Below are 27,754 nucleotides of genomic sequence, written 5' to 3' on the forward strand. Positions count from 1 at the left end.
TATTTTTTTGAGTCTGAGAGCCCGCTGCAGCTAGCACTTAGCAGAGCTGGGTGCAGCCCCTGTTGTGACGGTGGGGATGTGCAATGGGGCTGCAGAGCAGTTGCTGGGCGTGCAAGGAGACTCATCTCCTGGGAAAGGTGCTCTGGGGTTCAAGAGTCCCAGGTCAGTCCTTTTGAAAGGCAGTAAGCCCAGGTGATAAACCTGCTTGAGTCTGCATAGTATTCTCTGGGTTTAGAGACTTGGGCCGGGCTAGCTTGGGGTTGCTGCTGTGCAATCTGTTGCACAATGTGGACATGCTGCTATGACCACAGGGACAGTAGAATAACTTCTTAGGGAGGGCAGTGGAGTTGCTTACATCTAAAAGCCATTAAAAAGATCAGGAGGCAGAATGTATAAATTAAATGCTTGTTCTCAGGTGTCTCCAGGTGCTCCATGGGAGCTAATCGGGACTCTTCCAGCGAGGGAGGAGTCTCGCTCTGGATTCCTTAAGTCTCCTCAGGTCTTTGAACCACATTGGTTGCGGATTTCTTTTTTTCTGTGCAAAGATTAGTTTGTCAGTTTATTTTCCGGTAGCACAATACGTGGGTATTTCTCAGAGCTCTCCTTCCACTATGACATTGCTGTCCAAAATAGAAGCATTGTGTCTGGCTTCATGGAAGGTCTCAGCTCTCTTTGAAGCTCCGTTGGAAGCTTTTCATTCCCTGGCTATTCAGACTTAAAAAATAGACTATCTTGGCTGGATACCTCTTGTTTGAGCACAGAAGTGCTCTTGTAGGTTGGTGTTTGAACTGCTCGGTGGCCAGCGTGTATGCATTTGTAATCTGTGCTGTTTGATTCCATAGCTGTGGCTCAACCTGCCCCTCTTCAGCCCACTCCACAGATGTCTCTGTGGTAGTCCCAGCTGTTTATTTGTCTTGTCCAGGTGTGCATATATTTTGGAGAGGTCACAGACTATTGAGCTAGTTTATTTTAAATGTATGAAATGCAGCGTGCTCTGCCTGCTAAACAGCTGCCAGAGTATAATCAGCAGCACCCTGGGCTCCAGCAGAGCAATGTGCAAGTTCTGTAGCATTTCTGCTTTGCCAAGCCCTGAGAGGACCCCAGGAGAAGTGAAAAGGAACGGAGGGGATACTGACTTTCTTCAGGTATGTTTTAAAGGCCCCCCCCTTCTCTCCACATGTCTAGATTGCACTTTTTTCCTTTTCTCTTGAGAGGGGGGAAAAACAGCTTCTTGCTCTGAATTCTGATTATTAGTGTTAAATGTGTTGAGCCAAAGGATGCCAGGAGATGGTATGTGAATGCCAATAGTGGATCACAAATTCCCTGCCTAGCAATCGCCTCTGTGTCCCAAACGCTGGCACCAGCAGAGGCAAATGTTGCACTACCGAGGTAGCTCCCAAAATGACTCGCTGTTAATGAATGCCTCCCCGCTTTTCCCCGCGCCTCTGAGCTCGAGGTGGGGCTGCTGCCTGCTCTGCTCACAGGAGCTCTTGGTGGTCTTGGAAGGTTGGCCTTGCTCCTACAGTTTGCACAGCTGTGTTGAAGGAGAAGCAGCTTGGGACCACCTCCCGGGGTGACCCCTGGAGTGACACGCTGCTGGGTTTGTTCATTCCCATGTTGGGGATTTAGTAAAAAGTAATTAGTAAAAAGCCAGCAGACTGCAGGCCTTGGCCTGGATATGCAGTACAGGAGGCCAGGGAGAGGCAGCGGTGGGTGATGGGCAGTGGAGCCACCTCAGATACCTGGTGTCATGTCCTCAGCTGGCGGAGAGCTGGCTGAGCCACTGACTGAGAAGATTGTTTCCAGGTTTTCTTGGGGTGGTTTTTTTTTTTTTTTTTGTTTGGTTGGTTTTGGTTTGTCTCTCTTCTGGGCACTCGGTAGACCTGGTTGTAAAGCTGCACGCGAGCACCGCAGCTCCCCAGCACCAGGCGCCAGTGCTTCCAGGTCCTGTGTGACAGCAGCCAGCTCTGGCCGAGGAAGACAGAAGATGGTTTGTGCTAGTGATGAGGGAGACCTTACCAGGGCAGCTTTCCATCTGACTCCCACTAGTTTAAATTTTTTTTTTCCTGCTGCAAAAGCAAGTGTTTAATATTTACTGTGATTCTAGCTAGCGACAGAGTTTCAGTCTGCTCAAATCTAAACGTTTCCTTTGGTTTTAATGCTATAAATTGCTTTTATAATAGAAACATCCCAGAACAAAATCCTTTCAGCCCACTCTTTTGTCAGGCATGCGATAGCCTGGTGAGTGCAGTTACCCCAGGAAAAGCGAGACTTCAGCATCGATCTCGCAGGTCCCTGCCTTGCATGTGTCACCATCAGATGCGCTGACTGGGGCACGCTTGCGGCTCCTGCGGTATCCCTGATTGCGGGCCAGGTTTCAGCCCTGGCTGATTCCTGCTGAAATGTGCCTGGCTGTTAGGGAGCTGCTGCCAGGACAAATTGGGCTCCCTGCCCTTAGGCGAGATGCGAATGTTGTCCTGACGATAGCGCTGGGGGCCCTTTGTTGGTCAGCGTGCCTGCGTTTGCAGCGATGAGTGCGGCGTAGCGTGCAGCAGAGCAGGGAAAGTGCACTGAGCTTACGCTTACGGCGTTCATCATCAAATTGCTGCTTGTTGCCTCCCCATTCTGTTCCTGGAAGCTGTCTGGGAAGGAAGATTTTAATGCACATGCTAATTTCTCCTGGGGAGAAAAGGCTGGACTTGCAAAACCCGTCGCCTGTCTTTCTACCTGCGTCTCCAGAGATTTCAGCCTAACGTTACGTTGCACAGGAGGGCTGTCCGCAGGACCAGCCAGCTCACTGCAGGAGTGGCTCTGCTTTGGGCAGGGGCATGACTGGAAATGCTGGCGCTGTAGCAAAGAGCGGTGCTGTGCAATGCCCAAATGGCCTCCGGAGGAGAGGCAGGGTCAGAGAGACGCTGCGCAAATGCCGGCTAAGTGGCACCAAGATGGTTTATGCTACAGTAATTCTCCCCTTTGTCTGACTTACTCCTGTACATACTGAAAAGCAAAAGTGTTTCCTGGAGGGCTGAAGCACCTTTTCACACTTTCCATTAGTGTTTTTGCTATTGCTTTTCTGCAGCTGCTTTTGCAGGCTGCCCTTTGTCTGCCTTTTGGATTCTTTGAATTTACTTGGACTGTACATCTATTTTTCCTGTAAGAAAACCCATCAAACTCATCCAGCAGCCTTCTCCAATGCTGTTGCATGATGATGCAGGGACCCAGAGCTTATGGGCACCCAGTGATGTGGGAGCAGTGCCCCTCTCCCAAGAGCCAGCTGTACTCTGCAGCCCATCAGCCTTCAGCCCCAAGTCCGCGTGGCATAGAAGCAAAGCATTTCCTAAGCTAGCCCACCCTGGTTTTTGCTAGCCTTCCTATGTCTGCATCCCTTTTCCTGGAGCCAGTTCTGTGCTGTCGAATGCTTTTGACTTGGAGGGGCTTGGAACAGAATTACAGAAAGAAAATAGTATGTAAAACCTGCTCTGACCAGTGTTATTTTTTTCCCTCTTTCTGAAACTGCTTTATTTTAAATGCCCTTTCAGCAAGAGCACTTAGCGGCAAGGTTTTGAAGGGTGCTTTTGTTCTGTGTGCCATAGTGTGAGTTCTCAGTGAAAAGCAAAAAACCTGTCAGCTCTCCCTAGGTGCCTGTGGTTAGGAGGGACAAAGGCATTTTCTTGGAAAATGCAGCATTGTTCTGTAGAATTGGTACAGTGTCTTTGAGAATAGGTGTACAGTAGTTACTTTGAGTGCAGCTCTCTTTGTTAATTATTTGACATCTGTCTTGGGTTTTATAATCATTTGGAAAGCGCGTAGGCTTTGTGGGGTCCATGCTGCTAAAGGCAGGAGTGAACGATTCCTTGCCTAGTTCTGCTTAGGAAGGGTGTTTTATTAAAAGGTGTTTTATATGAAAATATTAATGATTTTTCTGACATAAAGGTCACTTCTGTCCAGTATCAAATGAAAAACCAAACCTTTCCACGACCTCTGCTTTTAAGAACAGGAGACACTTCCATCACTGTGTTTCCCCCCCCACCCCGCTTTTCTTTGCTCCCCAATAGACATAAGGTGAAAGTTTGAAGATGATGATGCTCTGGAACAAAAAGGAAACAATTTCTGATTTGAAGCAAAAGGAACACTTGAAGTAAGTTCCTTAAAAACAATTCTAGCAACAGCAGTGATGGATTGTTTTCTCCAACTGCTCTATGAATTATTATTATTAAAATGTTAATTTATGGAGACATTAAGAACACCTCAGAGTATATTGGTCTCATGAGAAGTTCCTGGAGTGCTGAGGATGTATCTGAGCTCTCCAGCCGCCTTCTGGCTGCTCTGCTTGCCTGCTTTCTAGCTGTGGTGTGACTTTTTGAGCTGGTATGCTCTTCTGCTTGCTGATTTTATTCCTGGCTTCCTTTAGTGTTTGCTTTTTATTTTATTTGCTTGTGTACTAGAGGTGAGGTCTGTGATCTTTTTGGGTGGATGCAGTTGGGTGAACCCCTCCACTGCAGCCTGGGGTTCGCACTCTGACCTCTGGCTCCTTCAGTTGCAGCCAGAGATGCTGGTGTTTCAGTGCAGCAATGCCAAATTGTGCAAGAAGTTAGTTGGACACCGCTGGAATTGCATCATATACAGGCAAAATGGGAACATGCTTTCTGATGTCGTGAAACAAAGAAGCAGGTTGCTGGAAAAGTCTGAGAAAACTCTTCCGTTCCTGGCAAGACCGGGGTGGGTTGTAGTCCTGTGGCGTCATGTTCTTAGGGCATTGCAAAACCCACCCTCTCTCTGCGACTGAATGGGTGCAATGCTCTTTTCCTGGTGTCACTGGCAGAATCACATTATCCTCCCCAAAACGGGGGCGGGGGTGGGGGGGGGGTGGGGGGGATGATGACATTGTGTGACTACGAGACTGTTGTAGGAAGACCGTTCTCTTTGGGGCATATCACAGATTTCAAGTTTAAAGCAAAGCATCAGAGTGCTAGCAGCACTAGTACCTAAGAGTTGGTCCCTGCACTGTGTTGGTAGTACAAACCATCAGATCCTGTGACATTAATTCGGTCTTTTGGAAGAATCGTATGCCGCAGGAATGGAGCTGCACTGCAGAAACCATCCTGCCCCTACAGCTACCTCCCTCTTCATTGTGTGTGTGAGGTCTCAATTTCTTTAGCAAAGGTGGAGGATCCTCGTGTTTCATCTCAGCTGGCAAATGCTGGCATGGTCAGGGCATCCAGGAGGTTGTGATGACTCCCCTTGACCAGCCCTTGACTGTGCATGTGCCTTCCATGGCCTCTTGTCTTTTGTATAGTGTGAGAGCAGCCAGGGCTGTGGTCAGCTGAGTCCCATTCCTGTAATGGAGAAATTGCTGCAATCTGACAGGCTCTGTGTCCGTCTGTCTCCACTGATAAGATCTCTGGAGAGCCTGGAATGAACCAGAAGTAAATCACACTGTGCAAGGCTACTTGTTCTACCCAGCTATAAAATCAGAATTTTCCTACTAGGAGGCTGAGCATGGAACTCTTGGATACCTTGCTCATGGGAACAGAGACCTGGTGGCTCTTTGAGACAGCTGAAAGGAGCATGTTCCTGTGAGCGTAGTTAATGGATGTAAATATTAGCTTGCTGCAGAGTTCATGTATCACAGTGAAATGTAGTAGTTTATTTTGGCCTTGGGCCATGTAAATGGCCTTGCTCTAAACAAGAGAAACTCATCCAAAGTCAGTAGTTGTCCCTGCTTGCTTCAGGGCTGAATTCAGTCTGATTTGTGCAAAATGCAGGAGAGAATCACTGGAAAATAAGGATGAGTTAAGACATGCGTTCATTTCTCTAATGGCAAATGGAGAGGGAACCATGAGGGATATTTATTACAGAAATGATCCCACCACTGTTTACGCTCCCTCTCTTCTAGCATCTGAATCCCTAAATTCCCACCAAAAGTGCAGCATGTCGGTTCTGTCTGTCTAATCTGATGGCATAAAGATGTTTTATCTTTCTTCAGCATTTCCAGAGGGTAGGAGTACTTAATTTTGTTTCCTTCCTATGGAGTCTTCTTAAGTGACATTGGGAGCTGCTTGTAGATGGTAATAGAGAAGCCTTTGATTAGCAGCTGGCATTTCAGTTTGGATGAAGGAGGTGGGGGTCAACCCGCCCTCAGCTAGACCCCAGGAAAGAAAACTCACCTTCTCCCTGGCTTCTTGACCGTTTCTGAAGGCCTTATGGCTTCTGAGGAGGTCTGCAGCCCTTTGCATGGACCGTGCAGGGAAGAGCAGGCTTGCTCTGGGTTTGCTTTGTCTCTTAGAGATGAGCCCAGCAGAGGGAAAGCATTGTACAAAGGCTTTTCAGGTTTTCAGCATTGAAAAGGAAGGATTCAATATCCGCTGCTGGATTTTGAGTCGTACAGTTCACATGTCCCGTTCTTGTTAATCTCTGCAATCTCAGGTGCTCTCTGCTTATGCTCAAAGCCCTTCTGCGTAACGCATATGTTATAGACAAGTTTATAAGGGACATGTTTAAGCAAGCTCTGTGGCTTCTCTCTCCACCCTTGTAGCACACCCCGATGGAGCAGATTTCCCTGTCATCTCATGAGTGTGCTCCTGACAGTATCACCATGCTCATTACCGCATCTGCCCGGCAGAACTCAGATGCTTTGATGAAGTTCAGCCTTTTAACCATCTCTTCTCCCTTTGTGATCCGACAGCACCCAGGAATATCAAATGCAACCTTCACCCCATTAATGAGAGCATCTAGTAAATGTCAGCTTTCGTGACTACCAGCTTATAAGTTGTCTCCTGGAAAACCTAGAAACACAGGGAAATTAATTCTAGTGTGTGAGCAGCTCTGAGAGCTGAATGCCAGATACTGGAGCAGGCAGCAAGTGAAGCTCTGGCAGTGTACATTTATCTCAAATTACAGGAAATTGCACTCTGTAGTGGGAACGGAGAAGTCTGGGATTGTTTTCTGCCTATCTGTGCAGCTTTGAAAGAATAAACCTCTGTTCAGATCATTTCCGAAAAGCGTACAAACCTGGCACTTGTTTACTCCTGCAAGATGGCAGTTCCAAGGAGGGTTTGACTGGAAAGAGCTGGTGGAGCCTTGTCCTGCCTTGACCTGCCTGCAGGAACAGGGTGAAGCGGTCGGGACTCTGGCAGCCGGCCTCTTCGCAGGTCACCAGCAGAGCTTGCAAATTCACATTGCACTGGCATGGTTGGCATGCCGAACTGTCAGACGCATGTTCAGTGCAAATGTGCTTCAGCTGCAGCTCGCTATTGCAAGTGCTTTCTGCACTCATTCTTAGAAACGAGCGTGTGTGCTGGCAGAATGAGGTCTCGGCAAAGGACCTTAGTGTTTTGGGAGCCAAAGCTTGGGATTTCTAGCCTGCAAGCATCTACCTTACTCCTTGTGCTCATGGACATAGACTATTCCAGTAACTTAAGCCAATGAGCTCCGATGTCCTCTTCTGAGCCATCGCCTCCCAGGCTTGGAAAGCTTGTGCAGCTGCCTGCAGGCAGGACAACACTGCCATACAGATGTTTTTCTTAAGGAATCTTACTGAAATAAATAATAATAATAATAAAAGAACATACCAGAATTAAAGGATCATTGGGTGGGCAGAGGAATAAACATAGAATCATAGAATCATTTAGGTTGGAAAAGACCTTTAAGATCATCAAGTCCAACCATTAATCTAACACTGCCAAGTCCACCACTAAACTGTGTCCCTAAGCACCACATCTACACGTCTTCTGCATACCATGTACACTCAGAGTTTAAAAAATTGTCTGCAGTGATGAAGTAGTGTAAAATAACCAGAACCTCTGTGTCTGCTTTGTCTCAGCAGGATGAAGACAGTCGGTGCGCTGGTGGTTACGCTCTGGCTGTGCATGGTCACCCTTGGCAGCGGCTCAGGTAAGGACATGGCACACGATGGGTCTGCCCACTTATCACGGGGAAGAGCTGATCTGAGGCCAGAGAAAGAAAACTGGCTGCAGGGATTTTTAAGCATTTACAGTATTCCTGGGTGAAACGGTCACATGTAAAATACTTGAGCAAAATGCATGAAAATGATGTTCTGTGTGGGTATTGTATAATGCTCACGTGTAGAGGCTACGAGCATGGTGTAAATGGGTGCATTCGCAAATAGCAATAAGCACTACCGTGACCTAAAAGTCCTTTGCAAATTCAAGCTGCTCACTTGGTCAGTACTGTTACTCCCCTTCTGCGAGGCGTGAAACCAGGGCTTGGCACATGGTGCTGGCTTGTCACTGAGCTGCAAGCAGGACCCGGGCTTGAACCTGAACTCTGTTATTCCTGATTGGATCCGGTGGGGGTTGAGATTCCGGCTCTTGGATTCTGACTCATGCCTCAGCAACGCAAGGGGAGAGGGGAACTTCTCAAGCAAGAGTAGCTCTCATGCCGGTCTCACTGAGTCACTTTCCTGACAGGAAATTTGTTGTCATGCTCGCGGCTCCTCTGGCACACGTTCAGCGCAGCTCTTGTGAAGAGGCAGATTGTGTGCATCTCCGCTACGGACTTCCTATTTGGGGGTGGAAGGAGACAGCATGATTTGCAGGAGGCGAGTGGAAAGGGGGAAGGAGGAAAGAACAGGCGCTGGCTTTATAGGGGGAAATGTTCAGAAATAAGGGCTGTGCAGGGTATCGAGCAAGTCTCCCCATGAGCCCTTGCCCCTCTGCAGCAGTGGCAAACAAGCAGTTCTAATACCCTGAGCAGATGAACAGCTCTAGTATTGTTGTCTCTTGGACCATGCTGAATTATTGGGGCCAGATTCACAACACACACCTCAGCAAGGTTCATTTCGGTGCTGGGCTCATCACAGAGGCTGAAGGCTGGGAGGTTTTTCTCCTTCTTTTCGCTGCCCAAGGGCGGCAGGCATTCACAGTAGGGTGTAGCCTTCAGTAGGGGATGTCCCATCCTGGCTAATGGGGGCCTGGTGGAAGTGGTGAGTAATGGGGAAACAGCAAAGGAGAAAGAATATATGGCCCAGGTCTCTTCCACTAAGCCCTAGGTAGTCAGAGTGCCTGGGGATTGCTGGGGAAATCCCTGCTTTATGTGTGCTTCTGGACGTGCTGTTCTGCTCTCCACCAACGCAATATCCTCCTCCTGCTGAGGCAGCGTTACGACACCCCATGTGCAGTCATCTCGGGCTCTTTCAGAAATGAGAGGTAGGTGCAATTGAATCAGGACTGCTCAGGAAATGTTAGAGCAACTCTAAAAGCTGAGACTGTCAGCTGGGAGCTGTGAAATGAGCACCCTGGTGTTTGGGTCACGCAGGCTTGTGCCAATTGGTCTGGCAGAACCCTCCATGCATTTCTGCAAGGTGTTTAGTGCTTTTTAAATGTTCTCCCTTTAGCAGAGGTTTTCTGTACAGGAGGGTTAGAGCCCTTGTAGAGTGCTGCAAAAGCATAAGTGTCAAAAGGTGATGCATGGGACACATGATCAGTTAAAATACATTTCTTCTGCAAATCCACTGTAGTGTAAGCATTTAATTTCCTGCAGGTCTGTGGGTGACAGACCCACTCTTCAGTTCAGAGCTCCCTTTTTGTTCCATGGACATCATAAACCATTCTGGGCTGTCAAAATGTCTTTTGTTATTCATGACGGGCTTGTATGGCTGTTTGTACTTGGATGGAGGGGCAGCCGTCTGTGCAACCCTCTGTTACACTGCGGGGTTTCCTGGGACTGGCACCAAAAGGCAACTGGAGCTCGTTTCACCCTTGCGAAGTCGTAAACACAGACCAGTGTGGGAGACCGGACGTGCTCCGATAATGTTACAGCATTTGGATCTGCTTTTTATTCTCGGAGCAGGGAAGCGTAGGTGAGGGGAGCAGAGCGGAGGTTATCTGCAGTGAATGCAGAAGGGCTGTGCACAGTCCGCAGCTGCCCCAGTGGTCTCCTAACACCAAGCGAGGCCATGGAGATGGGTAGCTCTCACTGGGGAACTTAGCTCCTGGGATATTTAAGGTGTATAACTTGGTAGGGGGTTGTCATTTCAGCTGGGTATTTTTTTGTGCTTTGCTGTAATGGCCACATATATGCTGTATTGTCAGGACCGCTGTCTCCAGCCCAGGCTGGCCAGGAGCTGGGGAAGGCGGGCGGCAGGGGCAGGAGTCCTGCCGTGGTTTGCTGCCGCTTTTCCTGCCTGCTGCTGCAGCCCTTCCCCGGGGAGCAGCGTGGTCAGCGGCACTGACCAGACTGCCCCAAGCCAGGGGTGCTGGCTCTGCTGAGTCCCCAGCTCTCTGAGCTTACAGAGGGGATGAAGAGCAAACACTAAATTGCAGCTGTAAAACACCAGCACTCCTCTGGCTATAATGCAGATGGCCTTTCCATCCAGTTCAGCCAGTATGGCTGACAGTCTCTCTGGCAGTGTCAGAAAGCTTCAGCATTGTACTGCACCCTATTTCTTACTGGAGAGGCAAATCTGCAAACTTTTTTTTTTTTCCTAATTTTGCTGACAGCACTGTGGCTCTAAACATGCGTTCCTCGGGCTTTGCTGTTTTTGCTGTGTATGGAGGCTGATGCTAAAACAAAATCAGTTGCTGAAGGAGAGCTGCAAGCTGGAAGAGGAAAGAAATGTGATCCGAGTAGTGTAAAGACTTGGAGTCTGAGACTGAATTTGTGCCTGAGTCTGCTACTCACTCATGCCATATGTGTGGGCAAATCTCTTCTGGCCTTGAGAATATACATGATCTGCAGTGCCTGGGTTTGAACTCCTTACTTGTGATCTTTGGGAGATTGTTTGCAATGGTACTCAGGGTCTTCTGCTTTCCTTGCCTCAGCTAAGCCATCCTTAAGATGGAAATAAGGCTTAGATCTCTGCACTTGTGTTGTAGGATGCTTAATGAACACAGATGTTCTGATATCCAGAGAAGGATAGCAAAAACCGATGAACCCATTTTTGGTCTTACAATGATTTCTTTGGCACTGCTGAAGTCATATAAATACACAGTGGCTTAAGAGATGAAAAACCAGTTGGACAAAGAACATCACAGCCAGTATGAATGCAGAAAAATGTTATCTTCTTGTTTCCGAAGAAAGCTAGCCTATGTTAGACACTGACTTATTTAGAAGGTGTAGCAGTAGTTGTGCTCCTTGTTCCATTTTTCTCTCTCTGCTAACCAGGCTGCTCTCATTCTCGGAGAGCTCCCAGCTTTCGCAGGGCAAGGGCTGGGGAGGGGATCACGGTTAGGAGTATTGTCTTGGGGAATTAGAAAAGCAGAAGAATATTGCTGCCAGGAGAGGAAGAGCAGCCTTGTGCTGATTATCTAAGCAACCCGCCTAGAGTGAACAGGTGACTACTGTGCACAAATAGCCCTTTGGTGGGAGGAAACAGCGTGTTCACATAGGAAACTCCTCTGACAGCTCCCGTGGGGGCTATCAGATGGGCTGCGTGGTAGGATGAGCCCAGGACTGGGGCCAGCTTCTGCCCAGAGTGACACCCCTGCGTGGCAGGCAGGGGTGGTAAGGCAGCCAGGAACCTCTGTTCTGGGAGTTTTATTTCAGGCTTTGCTGTTATTTCCTGGGTTCTGAGCGTGTCTCTTACGCTCCCCCACGCCAGAGGCTATCAGGCGCTGGTTTTGTCCCCTCTGAAGTTGGCTCCAAAGTGCCAGGCGTCACGAGTGCTTCTGGATTCAGGTGGTGGCTGGAGCAGTGAAGGTCTGGCTGCAGTGAGCCAGAAACCGAGGTCCGGCTCCGGAGGTCAGAGCTGCCGCTGCACCATCTCTCTCAAGTGCCCATTTGCGCTGTCTGTCTCTCGCGCTTAGCAGAGAGGCAGAGCAGTTACTTATGGCCAGGGGAAATCTGCAGATTAATAAATTACTGTCTGTAAAACACTTTGAAGATGGAAAGCCCTGCGCAGCTCCTCAGGATTATTACTATGTAGCTCTTATTCTACTGATGGGGTTCCAGTGGCCTTATTTTCCTTATGATTTGTGACAGCCCCAGAAGCTGAGAAGCTTATTTGAGTGTGTAAAGTCAAAAGAAAAATAGATTAAACTGCATTATTGTTTTCTAAAGATACTAAATCCCTCCCCCATCGTCTTCTCCTGGGATTTCCTGACTTCCTCCTACTCTTCCAATCTCAGCTGCTCGCTGTCCTAATTTAGGACATGATTTTATAACCATCCATACCCCTTGTTACGGTGGTTGTAGAAGTCTATGGTGCTTGGGGGCATGAAGTTACTCAACACTGAGGGTGTTGAAAGGTGCATGGCCCTGAAGTGGATGGAGATAAAACCTGCAGAGCAGAGCTGGCTTGGGTGCAGATGCATAACTGCAGCCACCAGCCTCCCTCCGCACCAGCCAGAGTCGTGCCTGCTGAGGAGATAAGACCTCGCTTCTGCTTCTTGTCAGCTGAGGAAATAGGTTGTGAGGGGTGAGTTCCGTGCAGGCGTCAACGTGATGTGACCCGTCTGCACAGAAGTGCGGAAAGGTATGGAAGAAAGCAGCCCCCTTTGGGTGTGTCGCTGATGTGATATTGAACGGTTGCTTTTGCTCCTCTGTGTGTATGAAATAAGGCGTCAGGGGACATCGGGGACCTGTCTCCTACCCTCCTTATCCATCACGTCTCCCTGCTGCAGCTGCACAGTTGTGCACTGTCTCACACATTTTATTGCATACAAGCAACTTCTGCCAGGCTTGTAGACTCTTATGGTGCATTTTACTGCCTGCTGCATTTTTTTCAGTTCCCATCCTCATCTGAGAACAACTGCTGCAGCAGCTTTTTGTTAACGCAGATATTCTTGTGGATGTTTGTGGTGGGCAGTGCAGAATTGTTGACTGTATTTTAAAGCAGGCAGCAGAGACCCTGTCTAAGTGCAATAACTAGGCTGCATAGGTTTAACTAAGCAAGCCTGTGGCAGAGGCAGGAGTTGAGCCAGTCTGATGTCCCAGGCACAGAGAAGAGCCCCTGCCAGCTTGAGCGTAGCTCTATGATGGTGCTAATCAGGTAAACCTCCTTTTCATGCTGCCTCTCCTACAGGAGATTTTGCAACGGGCCGTTCTGGTTTTTCTCTCTGTCTCTCCTCCCATGCTGCTCTGCTTTGCTTCATGCAGCAATTTCCTCAATGAAGTGGGATGGAAAGTAGCTATTTGCACCTTTTCTCCTTCAGGCTTTGAAGCAGTTCATACCCCTACCTTTATCGTTTTAATCTCAATTTTAAAAAAAGCCTCCAGGAAAACATGTCAAGCTTGCTAGAGAAAACCAAATACTACTTTTTTTTTTTTTTTTTGGCCCAGTTGCTGGAGGTAACCAAAATACTCTGTGCCATATACAGTAAACACAGCTTTACACCTTTACACACAGATGGAGAGTGAAGGCAGGGAGCTCACTGTGGAAGAGTTTTAAAACAACAATTGCCCCTCCCCATATTACAAGCTGTGCTTGATTAGATAAGGAAACTCAGAGTCAGGAGCTATGGGCTCCATTACGGAACCATCGTTTGCTGGATGCAGTGCCTTGGCTGCTTCTGGCTGTGCTGAAGTCAACAGAAGTTTACACAGTCAGCTTGTTTTTCGTGAAGTTGGCAGAGAGGCGGACTGTCACACCTGTTTAAACTAGACTTTCAGGATCTAAAGTTAAACAACCACAATGTATAAGTGCTTTTGGAAATGATGAGCTGTTCTGCAACAGAAAAGTACTTTTCCTTCTTCCTTTCTGGGCTCTCCTGTCTATTTAAATAATAAAAGTAGTTGGGGGCGGGGGGAGAGAGAGACTCCATCCTCATGTGCAGCATCCAGTGGAGCTGCTTCCATGGGGGCATCACGGCTCAGTGGCAACACAGGATGAGTATGGTGAGACTTGGGAGAAGCGTAAAGCCACGCCACCAGTGCCATTGCAGCAGAACCGCACGGATGGGACCGCGCTGTGTGCTGCGTGTTGGAGCCGGTCGCAGGGAGGTTTGTACCAGGACTACTTGCATTTCCTTGCTCTGTTGGAGAGGCTGTGGGAAGAACGCAGTGAGGTTGTGACAGGCTGGTTTTGATGTGTTTCCACTGGAAGTCAGATTATAAATTCCTGCAGAGTTTGTGCAGCTTCCAGGCTGAGCCTCCAAGGCAGCGTTGAGCTACGATGAGTTTTTAGGCATTCTCTGACCACTGTCACTGCTGCAGAGGTAGTGGGAGCAAATGGTGAGAGCTAGCTGATCTTGGCTAGGGCTGACACAAATTCTCTGTCATTCCCACCAGTTTTAGCGTGTTTGGGTCTGTGCCTCTTCTCGCAGTTCGGGGAAGATGTTCTCATTTGTTTTGTTGCATGCTCCCCTCCTTCTGCCATGTTGTACAGTCAGATGGGATACAGACCGTGTGGGAAATGCTGCCCTGCCATGCTGCCTTATTGCTCAGCTGGTGAGCAAAGCACATGGCCGGGGAGCATGCTGCTGTGCAGCGGTCTTGTGCAGGATGCACGTGTGAAAGGAAAAAGGCAGACGCAGTGGAAGAGTGGGTGCTCGGGGTACCGGTGTAAATGGAAAGCACACCCACGCGTGGCTGCTGGCCACAGCTGGTACCTCCTGTGCTCACAGTTCTACTCCCATTCAGCCGGGCTTCCTCTGCTTCCTTCTCACTGACTGCTGTGAGCTTGAAAGAGGGTGGGGGAGATTTTTTTTTTTAAGGTACTAATGATTAATTCTCACTTAATCACTTTGCGTGACCAGCTTTTTCTGCCTTATTGATGCTGATTCTCGCATTGAGCTAACAGCTGGCCGGGCCATGCTCCCCGGGTGAAGGCTGACTCGTATCAGCTTTGCTTTAAGATAATGCAGCAGGGGTGGCTGAAGAAGGTAGGGAGCTGTGAGATAGTGCAGCCCCATCTGCTGCTACTGCTGAAATGGCATGGGGAAGGGGGTCTGCCGTGTCATTCAACCAGCAGCATTGATGGCTTTGTATCCTGCTGCCACTGCATGGTCCCAGTTTGTGTGCAAGGCAGGCCCCTTCCCAAAATTAGAGATGTTTAAGAGGGGCTCATCAATTTGGCAAATGGCAGGGTAATTTGTGCCGGCATGATAGATGGCCTTCCGTAAGAATGGCTCTATTATTTCTTCACAAAAATTCTAACTAGGTGAAGCCTTTATTTGTAGCCCCAGGAGAGGGCCAGGGAGGGAAGGAGTGGAGGCGGTGTAGAGCTGGTAGAGTTTTGGTGGTTTGAGAAATTTCTTAAAATGGAGGTACTTAAAATGACTGCATAGGAATGCCAAACTGTGGAGAAAATGGGACGGCATTTCTTGATGTGGCCTTGCTCTGGTTTTCTTTTTTGATCCCTGGGTTAAGCAGTTTCTCTCTTCTTGAAAAATCCAAATAATTGCACCAATTTAATCTCTGTTTTGACTGTGGGTGCTTTTAATGTTTTAATGGGTACTACAGATGCATTCAGGAGCATTTCAGGTGTGTGTATTCAGAGCTCTGTTCCCAAGGGGGTAAATCAGTGCAATAAGTGAAAGGTTGGGAAAGGTTTCCAGAAATGTCTGTTTTCACCTTTATGCAGCTGAGCAACATCTTTTTTTTTTTTTTTTTCCTCCCCCTCCCTCTCCTTTTGTTTTCTACTTTGCATCTGGAGAAGCCACTTTCTTCAGCTTTCTTTGGCTTCTGAGAAGGAGTCTGTTTTGCAATACCTGGTGTTTAAGAGCATTGTAGCACCAGATTCAGAAATGGGACAGATCTGAGTATTTCTGTAACGGAAGAGGTTCCTGTCCCTTGTATCAGTAGTAGATACCCCTGTGAACACAGATTGCAACATACGGTCCAAGCAAGGGAGATGTTTGGAGTTAACTTTGCCAGTTCACGTAGTTCCCAGTGTGCACCAGGGAGGAGCAGTAGCACAGCAGCCTGCTCTTATCTTTATCTCAAGGCACGTGAAATCAAGATGGGCATCCTTACCCTGCCCTCTCTGTCTGCACTTTCTCTTCTGATGCTGGAGGGGGGTGTTTCCTTCTACCATGCAGCCTCCCTCTAGCCTGTATAATCCTCATCCCTTTGCCCAAGCAGGACTGTGGAAACAGGACTGTTTCTTGCCTTTTTCCTGCGTTGTCTGTCACGGGTAGGTATTATGGGTCACGGGCTGCCCTGCTGTGTGATTACAGAGCACCGAGCAGTAAGAGGGGTCAGCTGAGGCATCTGCAGTACACCTTGTCAGTAATGAGAAAAAGATGGCTTCTTTCAAGTGTTTTGCAGAGGCATTTCTAGGAAGATGCACTTGTGGGATGGTGGATTTTTAGAGAATTTTATTGTATCCCTCAGTTGTGTGTGCAGTGCTCCGTTTGCCACAGCATGGGAGGGACCACGGAGTTGCATATGGCTCCCCCATCTCTTCACTGGTTTCCATTTGTTAGTGAACCTCTGAAGTCCGAGCATGAATGCTGATCCCACTTGATGTAATCAGGAGCTGCTCTTAGCTCCAGTGGCTGTTTTGAGCAGGAGACATTTCAAGAGAGAAGAAACTTGCTTCCTAGGCTTAGCCAGTGAAAACAAGGGTGAGTTGCCGCAAATGAGCATAGCACTGTAGAAGTTAGTGCTGTTTCTCACAATTAGAACTGGGTGCTTGCATATTCTTTCTCCAGTGCCCCTTCAAATATTGTTACTGGAGTCAGGATATATCAGTGTGTGTGTATATTGCACCCCCCTCGCCCATAGTGGGAGCTGCTTTATGCCAGTGAGGTTCAGTGTGAAGTCATGCCATTTTTTTTCAGGCTATCTCCAGTTTAGACTGACATCCAAGTAGCTGCATGCTGATGTTAGCAGCAAATAGGCTCTGAATATCTAATAAAGGTTAAAATAGTGGAAGAGGCACAAAATGTTGCAGGGAGCTGTTGGATGCAAATAAAATTATAGCAATAATAATGTGAGCATCCTCTACTTTACGCGTGAGGAGTGCAGCTGGCTGTCTAGGCTTGACCCATCTACTGGGGTCTGCTGCAAAATTGCCACCACGGCAAAGGATGTTGTTGGCCCAGGGAGAAGAGCCACATCGTAGCTGAGGAGGAAGAGGCTCGCAAAGGTGTGTGTGAGGGATGCCCTGCAGTCTCCTCACATGCCATGTCAGGGAGCAGCCAGCTATCTCAGGCATAAAACTCATCTCAAAAAATCAAAATAGCAGTACTACTGTCAGCATGACATGGGGAGGAGGGAAGTTGTGCGAAGCGCCACAACTTCCATCCTTGTGTTTTATGCATGAAGGAGGTCGCACTCCAGCCCGTGGTGTTTCTGCCATCTCTGCTGTGGGCGATGGGTCATGGCTTTGCTCCCTGAGCCCTTGGAGCCATGCTGGGCTGGCTTTGCCCTGGCAGCCAGGAGGAGTCCTTGCCAGCAGGGTGGCAAGCACAGCCTGCGATCTCAAGCCGCATGGCTGCTCCTGCGGTCTGTGGTGTAGCTGCTTGTTACCAGCACAGTTACGTGCTGTGTTTGGGGTTCAGCTCGGAGCACGCAGCACCCCAAGGTAGGACGCGCACTGGGGAGCCTTAGGACTAGCTGTTCGGTGTGACAGTGTTCCTGACGTCAGGTGAGTTAGCCAGCTCTGAGACAAAATCTCCAGGTACAGTTCTTAAAGAACAGTAGCAGTTGGCTCTTTCCCCAGCCAAGGAGGCAAGGCCCATACATTGCTTTTGAGTAATCTAGGAAGAAAAAAAAAAATAGTTGTATTTATTTTCAATAACTCATTCAGGTAGAACGAGTAAGTAGTTTTGCAGTGCTGATTTATGAGCTGTTGCAAAATGCAAGAGCTGCTCATGATTGCAAATTTCATTGATCTTGACTCCAAGAATTTCAGTACTGTAATGTTTTATGTAGTTTTCTTCCTCTCCAGTCCTGCCATTTGAAGAAATAAGGACAATTTGCCTTTATGCAGCCCAAGAGGAGACAGCAAAGTCAGGTGCCGGGAAGAGAACCCAGGTGCCCAGATTTACAGACCCAGGTCTGCTCCTCTCAGAGGGAAAGCCTTTCTTTATAGAAACAAATGCCCCCCTCCATGAATAGCAATCAGTGCTTTATGACGCAGTTAGCAGGCAGTCTCTGGCAGGCTCATTTGTCTCAATCACCACTCTATGGAAACTTCACCATGCCTAATCCAGTAGTTTGACCCCACCAGCATAAAGCAACAAACAGGTTCCAAGTTGGCCTTAACCGTCATGGTGACTGGTGACTATGCACCTTCCCATGGTGTAAGGCTTTCAACAGTTGTTTGCTCTTTCAGAAAGAGCCTTGGTGCTGGCTGTGGTAGCAGCTGTACTGGATGATACTGTGCAGTTTTGAAAGAAATATCTATGTGTTTCTTAGATGATGAGTGATGGCGCTCTCCAGCCATTTGGGTTTGGGGTTCCTGCTAGCAAATACTTGTACTCTGGGTAGCTTCACTGCCTCTTCATAGCCCAATTCACTCTCTTCCTCCAGAAGTAGCACTCTGTTACATGGGTGTTTGGCATACCACAGGAGGAGCAGTACAGTTGGCATTTGCATTTACGGGTAAACCCACCAGAAAACATTTCTATTCTTACTGGCCCAGATTCTTCTTCACTGTGACTAACCATTGCTGAGCCACAGGAGTTAGCATTGCTGCCTTTAAGCCCTGTGGGCCCGTCTTCTCAAAGGTTTATCTCTTTGCTTTTTTTAATTAAGTATGAATTTGGGGCCGCGCTACATCCCACTGTCTATTTAAGGAAGGTAAAATGCCAGAAATCCTGCTTCGGGCCTGTGAAGTCAGTTCAGAAGAATTGGGCTCAAAGGGCATATTGTATTCTGTTTTTCCTCTCGGTCTGATTTCTTCTAATATCTGCAAACTGGAGAGGCTTTGCAGTGTCATCTCTGGTGTGCCTGTGATATGCTGAGACACTGCTCCCAGGGACTGCTGCAGGCAGCACACCCCTCTCCTGTTTGACTCATTTTGGGCTCTTGGACATCAGGCTGTCCTAGCTAATGCCTCCCAGCAGCTACAAGAGGTGCGCTGGGAAGTGTGCTGTGCCACACTCTGCCTTGTCAGCATGGGGAGACAGGAGGTGCAGTGACAGCAGCTTCTCTGCGTGTCTCAGCTGGTGCCGGCAGCGCAGGTTGCTCTCAGTTTGCTGACACCCTGGTACTGTGCTTTGTTTGCACTGAGTCCCTTCGTGACTGGGCATCCTGATGGGCGGGAGGAATGGAGTGGAAAGGAGCGCTCAGAAGAGAAATGGGTTTTGACTCTGCTGTTTGTCCTGAAACTATTGACTGATGACAAGAATAAATTAAAAAAAAAAAAAACCAAAAAGGCATTGCACAGCTTTTTCTCATCCTGCCTGGTTTCTGTGTCAGTCTCAGTCTGCCATGAGCCACGCTGAGCCTGCTGAACTGTGCCTGGGGGTCCCCAAGAGAACCTGCTGCCACCTCCTCCATACTGTCTCTTCTGCCCCTCAGCCTCCCTTACCAAACTTAACTATTAACAGCCATTACATATCACTTATTAGTGCTTGTACACTTGTGTTATAGCATGTACAGGTGTCGCGTGAACGCATCACAGGAAAGGCAGTCCTCGCTCCCAGAACCCACAGTCCAGCTTCTTCTGTCAGGGGCAATGGCCCATAGCTCTAAGGGAGGGTTGAAGTTTGCATTGGGTTGTTTCTCCCCCCCTCTTATTTCAAAACCTCTATTTCCATTTTCCCTGTCACTGTGCATGGATGCACACACACCTCTAGCATTGTTTTCACCTAAATTTTATCTTCCCATACAAGATTTTAGGGTTGAATTTTCTTGGAGCTCTCTAGGAAGTCTGGTGTTATGCAGGAATATCCTATGCTGTTGTCCTTATGGGGGATAAATAGCTTGGAAGAAGTGTAGATGTACAAATGAAAATAGAGGCTTGCAGGTTCTCTAGAAATGAACACGGTATTCTTGCTCTGCTTTATAAAAGCCTGGTTTGCTTCCACTGAAAACACTACATTTTTTGCCTCTGATTTTAATGGGGACAGGACCAAGGGCTGTGGGGAACACAGGCAGAACTGTGTTTCTCCTGCAGACTTGCAAGCTAAGGTGTATTGTTCTTTCTGGCTGCAGAACGCTGTGATGACTGGGGTGTGGACACCATGAAGCAGATCCAGATCTATGATGGGGAACCTGCCAAGATCAAATGCCCGCTTTTTGAGACCTTCTTGAAGTACAACTACAGCACAGCACATTCTGCTGGCTTAACCCTGATCTGGTACAGGATCGGGCAGGACCGGGATCTGGAGGAGCCCATTAATTTTCGTCTCCCAGACAATCACATCAGTAAGGAGAAAGACACCCTTTGGTTCTGGCCTGCTCTTCAAAATGACACTGGGAATTATACGTGCATGCTCAGGTAGGTTGTGTGGTGCAGCTTCTGTGTGTCTTCAGAGTAACTGAAGGACTTTCGTGGAAGCGGGAAAATTATGCCGTTAGCACCAGATCTTTCTGTAGGGAGAAGACCATTTACATAAGCATTAATGGGAGAAGAATGCTACAATTATAAGACTGCTTAGTGCTGAGCTAATTTACATTGTAATAATGCTTGGAGCCTTGCAAACATTAACGAGCGTGCTTCTCCTTGCTAGCTGCAAGTGTCCGTGAAAATATTATTGCTAAGCCCATGGCAAAATCCACAGGCACTCACCATTAAGGAGTGATCTGCATGTCTAGAGTAAAAATAGCTTTGGATGCAGGGGTAATGTTTTGACTGTATGCTAATTTGGCCAAGATTCATGAGATAGAGACACTTTTAATTTCCTAGAAGTCTCAAAGTGTGGTACAAAATGAACATAGCATCTGCTATGCACTGGGCACAGGAGCTCTTTTTGATCTTCCTCACGTTGTCTCTTGTTCATCGTGTCTTTGACCCTATTATCTGCTTTACCAGCAGGGGAGTGGATGTTGCTTGTTAGTCATCTTTGGAGGCTTTTCTGAGCTAGTGTGGCCATCTCTGGTGTTTTCTTTCCCATTTATAAATGAGTCAACTAAGGCTGTATATACCTCATCAGTGCTATGGTGCTCGTTATCGCAGATGTGATTTTTATTTCATTCCGCAGCTATAGGAGTAAACAAGTTTCAACTAATCAGCCCTATCCTGTTCTGTCCTTAGAAATACAACGTACTGCAGCAAAGTTGCATTTCCTTTGGAGGTTGTTCCGAAAGACGAGCACTCTTGTGTGAGCCAGTCAGTAAAACCCACTGAGGAGATGTTCTACTTGGAGCACGCCAATGAGAAGATCATATGTCCAGATATTGATGGGTTTTACCCTCCTAGTGTAACACCAACTGTCAAGTGGTACTTGGTAAGAAGGACTTATTTGGGCAGTGGGGGAATGCAATGTTGTATCTGAAAAAGCAATGGTTGGCGTAAGAATCATGGAGCTATGTTTCAGAGTCTCCCCAGTGATGAAGCTGTTAATGAAGCTTTACTAATTTTAAGAGCTTTGTTTCCATTGAGTTCAAGGGTAAAACTGCTCTTGGAAGAGAATTGAGAGCTAACACTGAAACTCTTTTGACCAGCGTGCACAAGTGGAGAATACTCTAGCAGGGATTTAGGAACCTCAGTTCAGCTGCGGGCAGTATGCCTGACCTGCTGTGTGAGGCAGTTGCTATCCCTGTAAAGGAAATTGTAATTCATATTCCCTCTTCTCTTGGGGGGGGTGTGGGGAACAGAAAAACAAAAAAAAAACCCCAAAACTAAAACCCACGTACTAGTGAAAACAGCATCCTTTCCTAAATCCTTTGAAGTCTGGAAATGAAATTGTACATCAGGCCTCTGCAAGGACCATGGGTGCCCTGTTTGACACAGTTCAGCAAACCTCTTTTCTGAAGATGGAGACATCCCTACCCCACCATCCATGCTGCTCTGATAATTAGGCTGTCTTCAGCCATCCTCAGGCTCTTGCCTACAGAATTACTGCTCAATTTTATTAAATTTTGACCTCAGTGTTTTTCTCTAGGTGGATGTCTTTAGTCAAGAGAGAATAAGAATTCTCAAGGGATGTGCAGCCAGAGGGTTATAGGACTGAATTCTCTAACCGCTTATGAAGCGCTTTTGGATTTCTAGATAGACGGTTCTGTATGAGTGAACATAATAGTAAAGAAAGTAGGCAACAAACATATCTGCTGATTTTAAAAACAAACAAACCAACTACCCAACCCAAAAAAACACCCCAAAAGAAAAAAAAAAAATCTCTAAAACCCTTCAGGAAGAACTTACTTTTGTATCTAAGAGGAGCAGTTTCACTCCAGTAGTTGAAATGCTTTACTTGTGCCATTCATTGAAATTCACATCTCAACAATCAATTAGCAGAATGAAACAAAAAGCCCCATGGAATTAATTTTTCAGGCAGCAAGTCATTCCATGCCTAATAAAAATCATTAAAAATGGTATATGACCCCTGTCTTAAACTGCCCCATTAGGATGTATCTGATTTGGAAATGTACCATTCAGAAAGAATCTCTTAGAAAATGTGCACATCTTTGGGTTTTATGACAATCAAGATGTCATCTGCATAACCCCTTTCTGAAAAGGGATCTCTAGCTTGGTACTTGGCAGAGGTTTCCTGCCTTGCCTGACAGAAAGAGAAGAGTTATTAAGGTTTCTGTACTACAGATTCTCGTTTGCCAGTTGCCAATTTTGGGGCTTCATCCTCAGCTGAAGTCAGTCAGGGTAGCTTGATTAGTCCCGAAAGAGTTAGACACGCTGGCATCAACGGGGGACATGTCCTTTCGTCTTAGTATTCATTTGTGAATACATCAGCATTTTCTTCCTGTCTCTTTTTACTTTCACTCTTCACTCTGCTGAGGTGCTCACCTTGATTGCAAATGTACTTCTGGATCAGAGATCTCTCTTATAAAATTGTCTGTATTTAAGATGGCATAAAACTATTAGGGTCATCTGCTTCATCACCTCATTGTCAAGGTGAACATATCAGTTTGTATTCCAACATACTCAAAGTTCATGGTATTTAGGTCTGACTTAAATAAAATTCCAAGTGTCATATTCATAGTTTAAAACCAGTTCTTTTTAGTAGCATTTAAACAAATATCTTTACTTTTGAATCCCAAAACTCAAGTGTTTTTCTGTCTGACTCTAGAACTGCAACTTGGTGGATGGCTTCTATGAGCGATACACCCAAGGGCCCAGGCTTGTCATTGGCATTGTTCGCAGTGCATATAAAGGGAATTACACTTGTATTGTGACATTCAAGGACCACGGAAGAACCTATAATCTCACCAGAACCATAGAGATGAAGGTGGTGGGTAAGAATGACTTAAAAATGTGTAAAATGCATGTGGATAACTGCAGAAGTAGTGAAAACAGCTGGAAGAGTCTGTCACAGCATCAATCTGGTTGTGCTCAATTTGCATTACCCAACTGACCTGGTATTTTTTTTGCTTGCTGGGATCAGCCTTGTGTGGCTGTCCAGGACATGTTGCACTGGAGGTCCTACCCACTGCCACGTCAAATGCTCCAAACAACACAGAGGGTGACCAGGTTTAGGCTGGTGAAGTACAGCCCGTTAGATGGCCAGGGGTACCCTCTGCTGGCATGTGAATGCATAACCCTGGCACTCTTGCTCATTTTTGTCTCCAGTGCCCTTTGCTTGTCATTATTTGGGGGATTGTCCCATTATAGCCAACTTGCCTCAGTCTTCTTGCAGTCTCAAAGCCTTGTGTGCTGAGGCTGAGACAATTAATTGGCCAGGCAGGGCTCCAGTTACCCAGCCCAGTGCTTGGACAGGTGTGTTCCAGGCACAAGGGCTTAGCCTGCCTGCCAGGGAATTGTAGACAGAGCTTAAAAACCTAGTGAACAGTACAGTACATGCTGAGTCCCATGGCAACTGCTGCTTTAAGAGCTGAATTAAATACTTGCTACAGGAAATTATGGTTGTATTTTGTTTTTTAGAAGCAGCAATAAAAAGAAACTGGTACAGGTTGTGCCTTGTGGGAGACATTGAGTGGGAGATGAGAGGGGTGTGGAGCTGTTCTGATGTGAGAGACCCAAAAGCTTGTATCTAGACTGACTTACACTTTGGAGGAGCCTCAAAATCTGGGTCTGGCCCTGAGTTTGGGGACTAGGATTAGATTTCTCTTTGCGTGGAAGTCTGCAGCAGGATTGTATCACAAGTTAGACTGGGGCATGTGCAGCAGGGTGCAAGGGCACCATGAGTGAGACTGCGAGAACCCAAGTTCTCATGAAGTCTGGGTCCCCATGGGGGGCTCTCTGTTCTCTCCCGCAGGATCTCCGAACAAGGCCTTGCCACCACAATTCACCTCTCCAAATGAGAAGGTTGTCTACGAACTGGAAGCAGGTAAATTGCAATGCTTGCTGCCTGCTGTCACTGCCCTGGCAGCCTGCTTGCTGGGACAGGGAGACCCAGCCAGGCACAGAAGCTCTCCCCTTCCACTGCATCCCGGTGCTTTTCCTCGCAGAGGGCATGAGCTGCCACAAGTTGCCTGGCAGACAATGTGGGGTGCCAGTTCTCGATGGCGGAATAGGAGAACACAGCTTTAAAAGTTTATTTTTGCAAGCACAAATAAAGATAGGTATTCAGGCACGGAGAGACAGGACTGCAGCTGCAGAAGCAGACGAAATGGGGACCTTCGGTTGCTTAGAGAAATTCCTGTAGGACCTTGTCTCAGCCCTGTCCCTGGCTGTGGTTTGCCCAACCCTCCCTCATTCAGCCCCTCAGTGGCTTCAGCCTTCTGGCCACTTCTTGCTCATCTCTCCCTTTTTGGCTGATTGCTTCCTAATTAATGACAGCTCTCCTTTTGCTGGCCCTTCCACACCCCTTCCCCCACCCCATCTGTTTAGACTGATAGCTCTTTGGAGCAATTCCCTGTATTGAAAGGATCATGTCCCATTACATTGATGTAATAAATGTGGTGCCAATGATGATGATTAGCAGCAGAGTCTTCACTTTAAAGCACAGCTTTTTTAGCTCAGAAGGTCAGACTTCTTCCATAGTCACTCTATAAGATAAAATCACTTACGGGCTGATCACAAAGATATTCACACTCCCAAGCCTGATCTTGAGGGGAAGTTAAATGCCTGAGCAAGTGTTCCCACACCAAAATGCTTTTGTGGAGCTGGATCCCTTCGCTTTATGGCATCTGTCCCCTGTGCAGTGGGGATGAATAACACTCCCTGGCTTTCCAAGGAAGTGGTTGGCATGGCGCATCTCCACTTGCGTGGGTCACTTGGTGCAGTCAAGGAATTTGTGACACATTTGAGAAAGTAGGATATTTTTTCCTATTTATTTGTCTGTCATAAATCAACGTGTCCAGGGTGCTAAACTGCTATCAGCTGTCTGAAGGTGGATGCTGACCTCACTCTCTCCTGACGGGAGGCAGACCTCAGGCTGGTGGGATCACTGGAAAGCATCACGGTGGTGATGCTGTTCCTGCTTTGTAATATCTCACTGTGGTGCTTTCTTCCCAGGAGATGACCTTGTTCTGCCCTGTGAGGTCTTCTTCACCTTCCTGAAGGACTCCCGAACTGAGGTGTGGTGGACCATAGATGGGAAAAACACAGATGACATCATGGACTCCAAGATAAAAGTCACACAAAGGTAACACAGTAATGTGAACCTTCATTTGTATCTAACCCTCTCTTGGGTCCTGCAGAGGGGGGTGGGTACAGACATGCGACAGTGCCATTTTCCCTTGCACAAGAGTATGGAGTTCCCCCACTTCCCTGTTAATCAGAAAACCCTGTGTCTGCACCATGCTGTGGTGAGCACTAGGAGCTCCAAGGAGTAGGCCTCCAGACCTGGACAGTGTCTCATCTTACAGAAGGATTTGAGGGATCTTTGTTTACCAGTTCATATCATCACTTGTTCAGGTCCCGGTAGTGGTGCCAACAGCTGATGCTATTGTGGGACTTCTAAAACAGGGGCAGACACAATTTTATTTAGAGGAATGTTCCCAAATAGCATGTGATAAAAATGTTTAAAAAACCAGAGGCTGAAAATGAAAATGTAGTGTTATACATAGTATTGATTAGGAGGAATAGAGACTTAGTTACATGAAGAACCCAAACGAGGTTCAGAGTCCCGTTTGCTGGGTGCTGAATTACACGTGGAAGGCAGTCACTGCCCCAATCGGTTTGCAAACCTATGCAGAAAAAGGAAAGGCAAAAGGAAATACTGTTATCCCAGTTTTGCAGCTGATCAATTCAGGCAGAGAGAGACAAAGTGACTCATCCAGGATTGCACAGGGCATGTGATGTGGGCTTTGAATCCTGAGTTCATGAGATCTTGTTCCTCTGTAGGCAAGAACTTCCTTTATCTCTAAAATGCAATGTGACGCAGCTGCAATGAGAAAATTATGAGTGGCAAAATAAATATTAGAGAAAATCAGATAAAGGAACAGCTGCAGTTGTATTAAAATCTGAAGTGTGTGTCAATTTATGGTGTGTTTAGGTGTGTTTTTAAAGAAAGAGTTGGATTATATCAGGGAAAAGAGTATTTGTCACTAAGAACTTGCTGCAGTTTCACATCTGTAATGCTCTAGTTTTTCTCTTACAGTGAAATTGCTAGAGATTTTGAAGACAAAACTGTCATAAGGACTCTAACAGTTGCAAAAGCCACACCAGAGGACTTGAAACGGAATTATACTTGCTATGCCAGAAACGCCAAAGGCGAGGACCGTAGCCAGGCCATAGTGCGCATGAAAGGTAAAATACTTGCAGAGAATGGGTGTGAAATAAGGCATACTCAGAGGGGGCTGTCAGTCCTGCCTTAAGTCTTGCCCTGCAAAACGGTAGGGGAACAAATAATTCCATCAGGCATTTTTTCCCAGCACACGCTGTTCTGTATGCACTGCTGTCATACTGCACCATTTCTTGCAGGCAGGGAGCAAAGGACGCGTGCCACATATACACTACCATGGTCAAGTGCCTGGGGAGAGAGAGGGGTGGGTAGACCTGTTGTTCTCATCCCATCCGTGTACCACAGTTGAAGCAGACCTGAGGGGACACACTGCTTGAAATTGTTTCAGGTTACTTGATTGTGTGAGGGTTTTGCATGACACAACAGCTACCAGTTGGTGTCATCCAGAAGGCAGACTGCACTTGTTGACATTGCTCTGGGAGTGAGACAGTCTAAGCACGACACTCTGTGGTTTTACTCCTTGCTGTGATGATGCTCCAGTCTAGATACAGCCATCTCAGCATGGATGATATGGACTGATCCAGTTCTGTTCAGTGTGGGTTTTTTCCTACTTCATTCCTTCATCAAAGATTTTGTTCCTGTTTCCCAAACCCACCTCTCAGTAATAACTGAGCCTTTACTATAGGTATGTGAGGTTTCCTGATTAAGGTGGATATTTCTGCCTCCATATCAACCTCATCTAGAGCTTCAACATCTGCTTGCTGTAGGTTGGACCTCCCCTGTCTCATAAGGGATGCTGCACTGCCTTGTGTAGCTCCTGCCAGACACCTTCTTCCCCCCACTCTGCCCTATTAGCATGAGAAGGCTCACAGAGGTCTTTACTGGAAGAGCTCTTTCTCTCCTTCTTGGTACCTGTTCTCCTTCCTTTTTAGTCCCATTCCTTTGAGACGAACCTTTTCTGGATCATTAGGAAGGAACAATAGACCAAACACACAACTGAGGCTGAAACCATCTGCCAGTGTGTTCATCCTACATACATAATTATTCTGGGATGATAATGTTTGTACATGTAGCAGAAGCTAATCTAAAATCTTCAGTTTCTTTCTCTATATAGCAGTGCCTAAATACTGTTTTCTAGTCAACTGATCTCTACTAGCCTCTCTCTTCCTCCCCTGTCTGCTCCTAGACAGTTGAGT

At 47.2% G+C, this 27,754-nt stretch overlaps 1 protein-coding gene across 1 annotated transcript in view; it reads left to right on the plus strand.

Annotated features, from left to right (window-relative positions):
* Nucleotides 1-27,754, plus strand: part of IL1RAP (interleukin 1 receptor accessory protein) — a 48,525-nt gene that overhangs the window by 8,249 nt on the left and 12,522 nt on the right. The window contains exons 2-8 of the mRNA XM_075716604.1: nucleotides 7,826-7,893; nucleotides 20,008-20,293; nucleotides 21,050-21,242; nucleotides 23,040-23,205; nucleotides 24,186-24,257; nucleotides 25,388-25,517; nucleotides 26,475-26,623. Coding sequence (XP_075572719.1) covers nucleotides 7,827-7,893; nucleotides 20,008-20,293; nucleotides 21,050-21,242; nucleotides 23,040-23,205; nucleotides 24,186-24,257; nucleotides 25,388-25,517; nucleotides 26,475-26,623 — 1,063 coding nt within the window. The 5' untranslated portion in view covers nucleotide 7,826. The remainder of the gene's footprint in view (nucleotides 1-7,825; nucleotides 7,894-20,007; nucleotides 20,294-21,049; nucleotides 21,243-23,039; nucleotides 23,206-24,185; nucleotides 24,258-25,387; nucleotides 25,518-26,474; nucleotides 26,624-27,754) is intronic.

Source organism: Pelecanus crispus, chromosome 9 (assembly GCF_030463565.1).
Source record: "Pelecanus crispus isolate bPelCri1 chromosome 9, bPelCri1.pri, whole genome shotgun sequence".
Classification (NCBI taxonomy): Eukaryota; Metazoa; Chordata; class Aves; order Pelecaniformes; family Pelecanidae; genus Pelecanus; species Pelecanus crispus.